Source organism: Oreochromis aureus, linkage group 14 (assembly GCF_013358895.1).
Source record: "Oreochromis aureus strain Israel breed Guangdong linkage group 14, ZZ_aureus, whole genome shotgun sequence".
NCBI classification, from domain to species: Eukaryota; Metazoa; Chordata; class Actinopteri; order Cichliformes; family Cichlidae; genus Oreochromis; species Oreochromis aureus.
The window spans coordinates 15,353,143-15,367,249 of record NC_052955.1 but is presented as its reverse complement, the minus strand read 5'-3'; the positions used below and the strand labels follow the sequence as shown (position 1 = coordinate 15,367,249).

The 14,107-nt window shown below is 43.3% G+C and overlaps 1 protein-coding gene across 1 annotated transcript; it reads right to left on the bottom strand.

The window, feature by feature from the left end:
- Nucleotides 1-8,306: 8,306 nt before the first annotated feature.
- LOC116330087 (extracellular calcium-sensing receptor-like) lies at nucleotides 8,307-12,767 on the bottom strand. The gene is made up of 8 exons (XM_039622364.1): nucleotides 12,724-12,767; nucleotides 11,998-12,292; nucleotides 11,617-11,906; nucleotides 11,108-11,403; nucleotides 10,635-10,840; nucleotides 10,279-10,500; nucleotides 10,066-10,189; nucleotides 8,307-9,211 (listed from the first exon to the last, which is right to left on the bottom strand). Exons 1-8 carry the CDS (start codon nucleotides 12,750-12,752, stop codon nucleotides 8,307-8,309), a joined length of 2,367 nt encoding a protein of 788 aa, XP_039478298.1. The 5' UTR covers nucleotides 12,753-12,767.
- Nucleotides 12,768-14,107: the final 1,340 nt, after the last annotated feature.

Sequence of the window (14,107 nt, the reverse complement as noted above, 5' to 3'; positions counted from 1 at the left end):
TTCTATTTTTCAATGAGGTCATTATTTCTTTTGCAGTTAGTCTTACAGTCTTTAACCCTTCCCTGTTGATACCATTGTATTCAGTATCTGCTGATTTTTCAACCTTACTGTCAACAGTTTTAGAGTGTCTGAGTAACGAAAAAAGAGCCTGCAGGCCGGTGGGGATATGGTCACAGCAGTCCATGATATGGTAGTGTTAAGGTTCATTTTGAGGACAGAGAGGTGGGGGTGATCGGAATAACACACTGACCCTGCCAGGTGGAGTCAAACGATGATTTTAATGAAACACACGCGTGGGAGAATGAGCTGACCCTGTACGCAGACAGCATCAAAATCTCGTCTCCGAAACTTCAGAATACAGTTTTATGCATCGGGGTATTAGAACGCCACCTCAAGCGTGAAATAAACACAATACAAACATACGTCAAATCAAAACCACAAACCCTCAGTTAACTTTTGACACATTTTAAAAGAACATTTGCTTCCATTTTCTTCCAGGTGCAGTCCCTGCACCCACAGCAATGACATAGCTGTTAAACATCCTGTACTTGCATCAAACCGTCACATCCACCGACATAAAAACTGCAACCCTAGCAAAACATGCTTAAACTTTCACCTACAAATGAACCTCTCTAACTGTACGTGGGTGTATATGTGTGTGTGTGTGTGTCTGTGCATGTATGGGTGTGCATGTGTCACCCTCACTCTGCACCTTATTTGACCTCTCTGGTTATGCAACCAGGCTGAGGCCATCCTGTGTGTGATGATCTTGACTTATATATAAAATGTATAAAATGAAAAATGTAAAAATGTATTAAACAAATGTTTCAATCTAATACCACTACTTAAAACTTAAAAGGTATACCTGAATAAAAATGATAAAGAAAAACAGAATACAAATGTATTGTAAGCGTGTGCCATCCTTCAATAACTCATGTCATCCTCACAGTAGATTGGCTAATCATAGCGCTAACCAAAAGCTTGTAACCCTCAAGAGACGACTTCTTGAGCCACAACTAATTTAAAGGCACAAAAATGCAATGTGTATAAAAAATGATCATAGGTGCACCTGCAATGACAGATTATCATATGATTATACTGGCACCTGTAAATAAAGTAAATAAAGGTTAACATGAAATTAATACAAACTTTAAGGTTATATCAATAACTTCAATAAATGCGTCAATGCAAATGTTTGTTATATGATTATGATGCAATAGCTATAACAAAATAATGAAACTGTCACGGTCCGCCAAGCAGACCGTGGGGATGTGGGGGAAGGAGGACCCAGATGCGGTGCTCTGCGATGCAAACAGTGCGTTTATTTACAGTGTAGTAAATAATAATGCACAATTAATCCCGTGCTCCCCCAACACTCCCGTGTGTGTCTTCCAGTGGCGTCCGTGTTCGTGCTCCCCGCTGTCGTGACCCTGCACACCCTGTGCGTGCTGTCCTTCCTCTCCACGCTCCTCCTGAGGGGGAAAAATAATGGAAGCAGCCGTTAGACACTGACCCCTGCGGGCAAACACAATCAGGACTTCCTGCACTGACACACTGACTTGGGAGTCTAACTCAATGATCCCGCGTCGGTGGGAGCTCCAAGACTCTCTTAAGTAGCTCCCCCGACGAGGCCTGATCAGGAGCAGGTGTGTGGCTTCGGGTGTGGCCAGTCCACCAGCAGGGCCACACCCACCAGGCCTGAAGGCGCCCACAGAAACACATACACACATCCAGACAGGGAGAAGAGGGACAGCAACACCAAATATATATACACAACATAACCAGTCCATGACTGCTCAGGGGTCCCAGGACCCTGACAGTACCCCCCCTCTAAGGGTCGGCTCCCGACGACCCCAAAAGAAAACACAAAAAGCAAAAACAGGAAAACCAACCCAGGGCGGGCGGTGGGGGGTCCAGGACGGAGGGCCCCAAAACCTCTCCGACAACACCACTAATCAACAAAAACGAAAAACACAGTTCAACAGTCCAACCCCCCGGTCCAGTGGCCGAAAACAGTTCTGGAGGCCGACCCAAAGGACGGCAAGACCAGCGGGACCTGCTGTGGGTCAGGCGGTGGCGGCAAGACAGTTCAGGCGGCCTACCTCTACCCCCTTGGAGACAACGCTGCAGCTCCGGCGGGCGGCCATGGGTCCGGCAGCCCCGATGAAACTGTTCTGGCGGCTTGCCCCGGCTCCAGTGACGGCGGCGGCGCTGCTGCCCCTCTGGCGGCTTGCCCCGGCTCCAGTGACGGCGGCGCTGCTGCCCCTCCGGCGGCTTGCCCCGGCTCCAGTGATGGCGGCGCTGCAGCCCCTCCGGCGGCTTGCCCCGGCTCCAGTGACGGCGACGACGTTGCTCCGATGAGCAACAGCGAGGAGTGGCACGTGGCCTATGAAGCGCTAGTCGCTGACGTGGATGTGCTGGACGTCGATGGCGTGGAGAGAGCGCTAGACGTGGACGGCGTGGAGGGCGCGCCAGACGTGGAGGTCCCTCTGACACCCTGACCTCCAGTTCCGGCTGAGTGGGTCCCTCCAGACCTCCGAGCTCCTCCGGTGGCAACGCAGGCTCCACAGGCTCGCTGAGCTCCTCTGCTGGCAACGCCAGTCCCTGCGGCTCCTCGAGGTCCAGCAGCGGCGGTGGCTCCTCAGCTGGTGGCTCCGGCTCTTGCTCCTCGAGCTCCGGCTCCGGCTCTTGCTCCTCGAGCTCCGGCTGCGGCTCTTGCTCCTCGAGCTCCGGCTGCGGCTCTTGCTCGTCGAGCTCCGGCTCCGGCTCTTGCTCGTCGAGCTCCGGCTCCGGCTCTTGCTCCTGCTCGTCGAGCTCCGGCTCCGGCTCTTGCTCGTCGAGCTCCGGCTCCGGCTCTTGCTCCTGCTCGTCGAGCTCCGGCTCCGGCTCTTGCTCCTGCTCGTCGAGCTCCGGCTCCGGCTCTTGCTCCTGCTCGTCGAGCTCCGGCTCGAGCTCCGGCTCTTGCTCCGGCTCTCCGAGCTCCTGCTCCGGCTCGCAGGGCTCCGCAGCTGGCGGTGCGGGCTCCTCCCGCTCTCCGAGCTCCTGCTCCGGCTCGCAGGGCTCCGCAGCTGGCGGTGCGGGCTCCTCCCGCTCTCCGAGCTCCAGCTCCGGCTCGCTGAGCCCCCGCTCGGGCGGCGCGAGCTCCTCCGGCTCGCTGAGCTCCTGCTCGGGCGGCGTTGTAGCTGGTGGCATTGCTACAGATGGTGAAGAGGTGAGCGGTGAGGAGATCGCTGAATGAGGTGATGCTAGCTGTACTGTTGGCTGGCTTACAGCAGCGTCAGCGGTGTCCCCATCCACTGTAAACAAAGAAGCAGATGGGGTGAGAAATGGAAAAGTGTCCTCATTACTCACCACAGCCGGCTCTTGAGATGTCCGGGAAGTCGGCTGCGGTGAGGAACGCCGCGGCGCGAACGTCGCTTCGGGTAGACGCCGGGGCGGGCGTATCAGGCTGCGAATCCCCAGCTCGCCGGGCTGGTGGGCAGCCTGAGTAGGAGAGTGGAGGTGGAGGGTAGAGAGAAGAAAGTCCAGGACAACTGAATTAAGTGAGTCCACCAGCCAGGGGAATTTAAACAGGGTCTCCTGCAGCCGCTTCTCCACGGCGCGACGCAACCCCTCCTTCTCCCACCATAGCTCACAGAGTCTATAAACCTTGTCCATTACCTCCCTCCGAAGCCTCTCCTCAGAGACCGCTGGGTCCATGCTTGGCGGGATCATTCTGTCACGGTCCGCCAAGCAGACCGTGGGGATGTGGGGGAAGGAGGACCCAGATGCGGTGCTCTGCGATGCAAACAGTGCGTTTATTTACAGTGTAGTAAATAATAATGCACAATTAATCCCGTGCTCCCCAACACTCCGTGTGTGTCTTCCAGTGGCGTCCGTGTTCGTGCTCCCGCTGTCGTGACCCTGCACACCCTGTGCGTGCTGTCCTTCCTCTCCACGCTCCTCCTGAGGGGGAAAAATAATGGAAGCAGCCGTTAGACACTGACCCCTGCGGGCAAACACAATCAGGACTTCCTGCACTGACACACTGACTTGGGAGTCTAACTCAATGCTCCCGCGTCGGTGGGAGCTCCAAGACTCTCTTAAGTAGCTCCCCCGACGAGGCCTGATCAGGAGCAGGTGTGTGGCTTCGAGTGTGGCCAGTCCACCAGCAGGGCCACACCCACCAGGCCTGAAGGCGCCCACAGAAACACATACACACATCCAGACAGGGAGAAGAGGGACAGCAACACCAAATATATATACACAACATAACCAGTCCATGACTGCTCAGGGGTCCTGGATCGCTCAGACCCAGGACCCTGACAGAAACTGGAAATAGTCAAATGAAAATAATAAAAATGGCAGAAAAATAACACCTCATTTCCTTACAGTAGCCTAGTTTAACACCTGGTAACAGACTTGAATTATGGTTAATTTCCTCCACTGCAAACACCATAGTCATCATCCAGCAAAAGGCTCTTTGATAAAAGCTGTAGATAAGAAAAACTCCATAACGTATTTATTCATTTAATAAAACAATATCATTTAAACAGTCTTAAAGAAACATGGCAATATGGTCAAAGCTTATGCCTTTTTGACTTTTCAGTGTTCTAAGGAAGAAGAAGAAAAAGCACTATACTACACTCACCTGCTGCATGATGCAATTTGAGGTTTACTGTTGTAGCTGTGCTGTGGCTCAGTGACAACATAATGCAGAGGGAAAACCCCTCCAATCACAACTTCCCCATCAGAGTGCAGGGCTGGGAGCTCACTGCCTCCCAGTGTTACACACTGAGATAAACTAAAATCAACACTTCTCGTTCCCCTTATCTTTAAACCATGCATTGGCTCTTTCATCGCAGCTTCTTCTTTTTCTACAACACCTCCCGCCACACTTAGTGACTTAGTAGTGTTAACATCAAAGAACACAATACAAATCGTATTAAAGAAGACATTAAAAAACACCCAAAGAAAATAACCAACAAGAGTTGAATGCATTATCCACGGTAAACTCATAAAAACTTTGTGCTTAAACCAGTGGTCCTCTAGCATAGTCTATGACACCACAGTGAAGTGTTTTAATATATCTGGTCCTTGTGTCATTTTATTGTTTCTTATGAGTCATCATTAGATCACCCAATCACAGCAAAGTGCAACAGGAGAGAGGATAACACTGCTTGAACAAATCGTTAATTTCTTAAGTTGAACCACTGCTTTAAATTCAAGTTTGTTAAGCTGTTTTCCTAGAGTCACACACTTTTCATTACAAAACATAGAAAAGAATAATATTTTTTTCATTTCCTCTGATATATTATTATTCTCCTGTGTCTGGTGCTAAAAGCCACACAAAACAATGTTGTTGTTCTATAAGCATTAATATTAAAATGTAGTGCTCTGCTGTATGGATAATCATTTCATATTTTCCCTATGGTACGTATTTGTCCTACAGTATACCCTCACTAGTTCATGCACTGGGTGTGTTTAATTTCTTTTCGCAGAACAGGCCTCTGCTCACAAAATGTTAAATCCTTCATTATTATATATTTGTCAGAAAACTCATGTGTCATGTCATAGTAAAATATCAGTTATTAATGCCTAAATACTACCCATGCATAGAGTTTTTTTTTTTCTTTCTAGCATTTAAAGCTTTGGTACAGCACTGACCAGTACTGTGTAGGCTCAACAGGAACCAACAGTCTTAAAGTAAGCCTGGCACAGACTGCTGCATGTTTTGTATAGGAGAAATTTGGCTCAAAGGTTTGAAAACACCTTGCATCTAAATCACATAAGGTTGGCCTGTGGGTGAGTTGAGGAGGTGTTGACTCACCCTGAGTTAAAACATTCAGTGATGGCCAAATATGGAAAACTGATGTGGACCATTTCACTGTCTACATAATTTATACATGCCATGCAATAGCTTTCAGTTGTTGTATAGTTGTATAATATCTTAAATGACGGTATTTGTTAATGTTTCTTTTAGTAGTGAAATTGTCAGATTCCATTCACAAGTGTCATTGTTTGGGCAACAAATTGAGAGAATTGAGTCAAATATAAGATGACCTAAGGGTAACGGTCATTGAGAGAACCCAAAAGCAGCAAACAGATTCCAGAGAATGAATCAGATAGATTGAATGCTTTATTACTAACAATAAGAATCGGGCTTGGTGTCCAGGGAGGTTTGGGAAAAGGGAAAACTCTGTTGTTAAGCAGAGACTAACTAACAGTTAGTAATTATTTCCTGAACATTCGTGAAAAGAAAAAACAACATTGGTCCCAGCCATGTTTGCAGCATTGTTAGTAAGAAAGAGCTGAGGCCTGTGCTGCAGAATTTTGTCTTATTCAGGTAACTTCAGGGTGAACCTTGGTGGAAGGTGGTTTACTTATTACCAGGGTACATGACCATGGTAACTCATGCTGCAAATGTGATCCAGATTAGAGATCAACTCTACTTACTGACAAACCAGTTCTCTGAAAAATAGTATCACAAACCTTGAAAGATCCCTCAGACCTCTCTCTAATGACAGTCTGAGAGATTTTCCAGTAGTGTTTAATGTCTTTGCATTTAGAAGCAGCTTTATTATTTGCTTTTTCTTCTATTGGCTGGGAACAATTTACAACAATTTTATTGTTATCTTAATCCATATATATATAGTCTTAATTCTTAATATATGAGCCTAAAACAGAGCATCTCTTTGCAGTTGATGATTTTAAATTCAATTTGCATGTAAACACATTTTGAAATCAGTTTTTGTATTTATTTTTTAATTAATCTCAGAATGTTAAAGGCAGCAGCTGTAATAATAAAACTGTCTTTTCAATATTCATTTTTTTAAATAGAAGCTTTTTCCAGTCTTACGGGTCAAAGAACATTCATCTAGCGCTGTTAATACTAAATTAGAAAACAGTGAATTCACACTTTGGACTTATTTGGAGCAGCTGTGTTGCTTTCATTCTGCATTTTGTCTATCCTTTTCATATTTTTCTAATATTAGAATTTTTTCAGTATTGCTCCATTACTACACCCTTTCATGTGAAGTGGTCATGAAGATCATGGCCATCCAGTACTGATTTAAAACAAACTTTATCTGAAACATTAGCAAGGAAAAGTGAAAACTGCAACATTTTTACCTATCAATGGGCAGCAACAGCCCATATTCAATTAGAATTTCGTTATAAGGTGATGTAAACCAGTCATTTATCAGGCTGTAAATTCTGTTTCACTCTTACATTTACCTTTTGGTGTCAGCAGAAAGATTGAAAGAAGAGGATAGATAGGGAGAGAAGTAGAGAGAGAGGATGAAGACAGCAAAAGGAGAGAGAGCAAGAACAAACGGGTAAGAGTGGCCATGTAGTCAAAGTAAACCAAGCCAAGGTCGCTTCTGTTTTACCCACATTCTCTGATGATATCACATCCAAATAGAAAATATTCATTGATGTGAATGGTAGCATTTAACAGGAATCTTATATCTAAACATGGCTGTATAGGATGTCTGCCACTACATTCAAGCAACAGATCAGACAGATGTCTACTATTTGATTTTTTTTTTCTGCACAATACTTACTTTGGAAAATTCTGGTCAACATTATTGTACCTCTGCCTCTGGTTTGATAAGAAATAGATAAATATAATACAAAATTTTAATATTAGATAAAGATATTTAGGAAAAACAAAATGCAGTTTTTCAAAATTTGATTTTATTTATTAATGGAAAAAAGTTATGTTTTAATATCATCTGGGGCTGCTTTATGCTTCAGGACCAGGACAATTTCCTGTAATTGTTACTGTAGTTAATGGAACTGTGAATTCTGCTCTCTACCAGAAAATTAGTAGAATGTCTGGCCACGAGTTTATGACCTAAAGCTCAAGCTCACTTAGGTTATACCAAAGAACAATGATCATGAACACAACACCAAGTCTACCCCTGAGTGACTCAAAAAACCAAACAAAAGCAAAACATATCTAAAAATTTTAAGTGGCCTAGTCAAAGTCTTGATTCAAATTGGAATAAGATGCTTGACATGACATTAAACATGTTTATGATTTTCATTAAATGAAATTAATCATTTACAAACTAAATTTTACATGTATTTGGATTATCTTTATCTTATATCAAAATGTATTTAATGATCTGAAACATTTAAGTGTGACAAATGTGAAAAAACTATGAATTGGAAAAGGGAGAAATATTTTTTCACCACCCTGTATATGTATAGGCATAGATTCAAAAACTGAGAAATAAATGAGTAAGTAATAAGGTAAAGTTATAAATAATTCATTGTGTCTAATATTTGATCTTCCTGTTATAATATTAAAAATTACAAACCTAAGTTGGATTTTTGTTCATTAAATATTTCTTGGTGTTTTTCTCAGGACTAAACAAAATTATAAAACATTTTGGAGCAAATATACACATTATTAGCCCAAAGCTGGAGGACAGAATGGCAAAAATCTCAACAGCCACAGTGAATTTCCCAGGAGAGCTGACATATGCTGGGATAAAGGTGATCCACATGGTACAGAATATCAGCATGCTGAAGGTGATAAATTTAGCTTCATTGAATTTATCAGGTAATTTGCGGGCTAAGACAGCTAAAACAAAGCAAAAAGCAGCAAGTAGGCCTATGTAACCGAGCACAGCCCAGAAGCCTACAGCAGAGCCTAATGCACATTCCAGTATGATTTTCTCCTTGTATGTGGTTAGATTTTTAATTGGGAAGGGAGGGCTCACTACCAACCAAATAGTACATATTAAAACTTGAATAAAGGTGAAAGACATAACAGTCATTCTTTGCTGTGGAGGACCAAACCATTTCATCACATTACTACCTGGAAGTGTTGCTTTAAAAGCCATTAAAACCACTATAGTTTTCCCAAGTACACAGGAGATACAGAGCACAAAGGTGATGCCAAACGCAGTGTGACGCAGCATGCAGGACCACTCAGATGGTGCTCCAATGAAAGTTAATGAACATAAGAAACACAGAGTCAGTGAGATGAGCAGCAGGAAGCTTAGCTCAGAGTTGTTCGCCCGGACAATTGGAGATGTCCTGTGATGAAAAAATATAGCTACAGTCATAATGGCCAGAAAAGCACCCAGAACAGAGAGTGTAGCCAAGATGATTCCAAGGATGTCTTCAAACGAAAGAAACTCTACAGGCTTAGGGATACAAGTGTCTTTCTTTGCATTAGGCCAGAATTCCTTGTGGCAGGGCAAACAATCAGCTGAATCTGAATGTAAATAAAAAGAAGAGACACAGAAAGAAAGCTTCTAAAGGTAATTTGTTAATTTTTTTGTTATGCACGTCCATCCATCTTCTTCTACTATATCCGGGGCCGGGTCGCGGGGGCAGCAGCCTAAGCAGAGAAACCCAGACCTCCCTCTCCCCAGCCACCTCCTCTAGCTTATCCGGGGGAACAAAAAGGCGTTCCCAGGCCAGACGAGAGATATAATCTCACCAGCGTGTCCTGGGTCTGTCCCGGGGCCTCCTCCCGGTGGGACATGCCTGGAACACCTCACCCAGGAGGTATCCTTGTCAGATGCCCGAACCACCTCAAGTGTCTCTTTTCAATGTGGAGGAGCAGCGGCTCTACTCTGAGCCCCTCCCCGATGGCTGAACTTCTCACCCCATCTCTAAGGGTGGGTCCAGCCACCCTTTGGAGGAAGCTCATTTACGCCGCTTGTATCCGCGATTTCGTTCTTTCGGTCACTACCCACAGCTCGTGGCCATAGGTGAGGGTAGGGACGTCGATCGACTAGTAAATTAAGAGTTTCGTTTTTTACGCTCAGCACGCTTTACGCTTCACTACGACGGACCGGTGCAACGTCCGCATCACTGCGGCCGCAGCACCAATCCGTCTGTCGATCTCCGGCTCCCTTCTCCTGAACACTCGCGAACAAGACCCCAAGATACTTGAACTCCTCCACTTGGGGCAGGAACTCATCCCCAACCCGGAGTGGGCACTTCACCCTTTTCCGGCTGAGAACCATGGCCTCAGATTTGGAGGTGCTGATCCTCATTCCCGCTGCTACTGTTATGCACACTAAAATAATTTTGAATATATGTAAAATCATTTTATTTTACCTGTTGTATTACTAGTCTCTCCTTCAGGACACAGTATACAGTCATAGCAGCAGATGGGTTTTCCTTTCTGCAGCACTTTACGAGTTCCTGGAGGACAACTGGCACTGCACACTGACACTGGCACCTGTGAGAGATAAAGCCAAAACAAAAGACATAAATACAAATCCTTAGTCCTCCAAAGTGCAGTGTGGATCTTGTCCTTTGACTCATTACTTGGGTGCCATCCTTCATCCAGGTTATGCTCTGGTTAATCTGGAACTCTTGGCCCACTGGCAGTGATGCATCATAAAGCCCTACTGTTACCAACTCTGTTTTTCCAGTTTCACTCTTCTGCCAGTTAACCAACTCATAAATAGCCACAGGATCCCCATTAGCATTAAATGACACATCATAACCATTTCGGGAAAAATTTACCTTCTTCAGCTCCACTAAAATCTGTATGTTAGAAAGGAATGGAAAGCAGGGAAAAGATATGCCAAAATATTAGGCCTTATACTAATATTTGATTTCATGAAGAATACATTAGTGGTAACAAAAGAAACTATATTAGCATATACATTTGAGCTGACCTGTTTGGACTCTAACTTGGTTAGTTTGTCACACTTAGCTATGCCATTGGTTCTCTGACACACTGTATTATGGATGGCATGTGCTATTGCATACACAGCCTTGTACACCATGTTAGTAATTCTGAGCTGAGATGTGTCAGTATACGGGATTTGAAGATTCTGTATGTCTTCAGTTCCATCACATATCTTCTTGTCTACAACAGGACCTAAACAATAGAGGACACAGGGAATGTTTCATCACTGCAAGATTTTAAATTTCATTAACACATCTTCATTTGTCATGTATTTACCAAATCATATTAGTATAAAATTCCTTAATAGACAACGAGTCACATTTTTAAAATGGGACAAAATCACTACATTAACTGAGTGCCTAAACCTCACCCCAGAGATCAGAACATAAAGTTTCAATATTATTTAACCTTATACTTGAGCAAAACAACAGTTGCTAAAGATCAGAAGGATTTTCTCACTTTTTTTCATTTTGCAGTTGAACGATTCCTCCCAGAACTCAGTAAGCATAGGGGATGTAGCTACTTGAGAGGGAGACAAATTAAGCAGGAAATCTCTGAAAGCGGGGATTACAGACTTCTGAATCCCAAATCCAATGGCCCCAGCACAGAAATTAAACCTTCTAAATTCTGAATCAGTTATCCATGACTCACTGCCTATCCACTGGCGAGGTGGGGAAGGCTCACGTGAAAGCTCCTCCAACAGAATTTTCATGTCACCAGAAGCAACAAATGCCACAATAACCACTGCTGTAGACCTTAAGAAAGAATGCAATACATTAAGAAATTTCTTGTAACTTTGTTACACATCCAGTATTAATCTAATTGTTTAATTTCTAATTTATTTCTAATTTTCTTAATCTAATAGACAGCAGTAAATAAAACACAAAACAATAAGCAGAATTAATTCGATGGATGGATGGATTTCTTTAAGCAAATCTCAATCTAAGCAAAATCTGTCATATAGAGACCTGCGGATAACATCTGCTACTTCTTGGATCCTGCTATGTGGGTGAGTCCGATAGAAAGATACAGAATATTCCACACAGATCCCCTCTTTTTGTGCTGATTCTAGAAAAGATGCCATGCCACTATTTCCATAATCTGAATCTGAACGAACAGCACCTATCCAAGTCCAGCCAAAGTGCTTTACTAGCTTGGCTAGCGCTTCAGCTTGGAAACGATCACTGGGGATTGTTCTGAAAAAATTCGGGTACTGCTGCTTGTCAGACAAACATGCGCAAGTGGCATAATGGCTCACCTAAAGCAAAAGAGGAAACAAAAATCTTTTAAAGACGGCACAATCAAAACTCATTTGCATGCTTATTAGAAATACAAAGATTGCCATTTACTTGAGGAATATTAAAAGACCCAAGGATGCGTGACATGCTGATGGATGGTGTAGACCCAGACTCACCAACAATAGTCATCACCATACCAGATTGTGAGCAGTTGCCACCTGTGTAAAACACAGGGTCCAAGCTATTTAACAACTGAAATGCCACATGCACTGCCACGGGCACTGATGAACATGAGTCAAAGATCTGATACCCGAGCCTTATCCCGGGCAGAAGCTCTGTGCTGTTGTTAATCTCTTCGATGGCAAAGACCATTGCTCGTGAGAAGCGCAGCTCACGGGTATTAATGCTGCAAAAAGAACATCAACTCAATATTCGATTTTAAACTACATAGATTTCAGATATTTTAAGCTTCAACAGAAAAAAAGAGAGTAAGGAAAATTTTTAGTTGGGCCACAAACAACTAATAACCCTTATATCTGAGGATAAAATATAAGGGTTAAATTCAGCACACAAGATTAATAACTGATATCAAAGCAAAATGACATATTATTAATATATAATAACAGTGATAATAATATAGGCATTTATCTCATGTTAAACATTCATAAGAAAGTTTACACAGTATAATTTCACTTTTGAAGAAAATAAAGTATCAGTATCACTAAGATTAAAAAATTATTGATTTTTTTACAAATCATTGGACAACATACAGGTCAGACTCTTACTATTCCAGCTCAATCAAACATGTTTTGTAAACCAATCCTTTTACTAACTGACCTCCCACTGCATCTCACTGGCTCAGGCATGGTAGTGTAGTCATGGTTTACTGTTTGCATGTAGTAATGGATTGAGAAAACACCACCAATAACATAGTCCCCATCCATTGAGAATGCAGGGATACGAGTGGTACCCTGCAGTTTACATTTCACAGAAGAAGCCACAGATCTATCCTGAGCCTCTGTAGGCATTTGATCCAGACCTTCTAGAGATAGATCTAGGGCAAGAGCTGATTTCAGCTCAACCAAATACAGATACAATTTCAGACAAATAAACACAGCTGACAGCTCCATCCCTGCCTGATGTCAGGCATCTGTTATGGGTGTGTTTTCACTGATTTATATAGTTGTTCAAAGGCAGTGCTACGTCTTTATCATGACATGCTCTTATGCAGCAGTCTTTGAGAAAGTCATTATGTTCTATAATCTGTATTTTACAACATCTTGAAATGTGTTCAAAAATAATTTACAAGCAATACATTTTATTTTTTCTGATAGGCTAATAATAATCGGTAATAATGCTCAATAATTTGAGCAATGCCTATGAGGTTAAACAAAATAGTAATAGCATAGTATTTTGTATAATACAGTATACTGGAAATGAAAGGCTGTTTTCAAATTTTTATATTTAAGCCAAGCCTGTAGAGCTCTGTGAGTTCCTAAAGGGTATTCCTTGTCAGACCATCACTTACTCACCACCAAACTTGTCATGTTGAATGACATTACAGGCAGCAAAACATTCCCCATAGCACATGTGCTCATGATGAACCGACCTCATCTGTGAAAACCACAGGCCACCAATGGTGGACATACCAATTCTGGTACTATATGAGAAATGCCCAACAGACTCCACGATGCTGGGCAGTGACCACACAGGCCACTAAAGAACGTTGGGCCTTCAAGTAGTGATGTGGGATACCACTGATTTCCTTTCCGATTCGATGCCAAGTAAAATTCAGGGTGGTATCAACGATACTGATCTGCTACCGATACTTTGTACAAAAACTTACAAAACACCTTGCCTGCCTGCAGCACTAAAGGACTCCGTGAGAGACATCGGTCTCGCCCTAGCAGCACCTGTCCATTTCCACTCCTCTTCAGTTTGCCTCAACATACGCTTGTCATATTCTGTGATATGATTTACTCTGAGGTGTTTGACAAGGTTAGTGGTGTTGCCACAACACCTCACTTTCTTGTCACATGTATCGTGAACCACGTCTCAGCTGTTTGTGGATGTAAAAGTTTGTATTTATTTTGCTTTTGAGAGAATGCTTTTTGTAACTTTATTTTTGTTTATGAAATCTGTTATTTTACTAGGAGAATGCATGGTTTAGTGTGATTTGTATTGTTTATATGTTGAGAAATAAATGAGCTCCGGCCTGAGC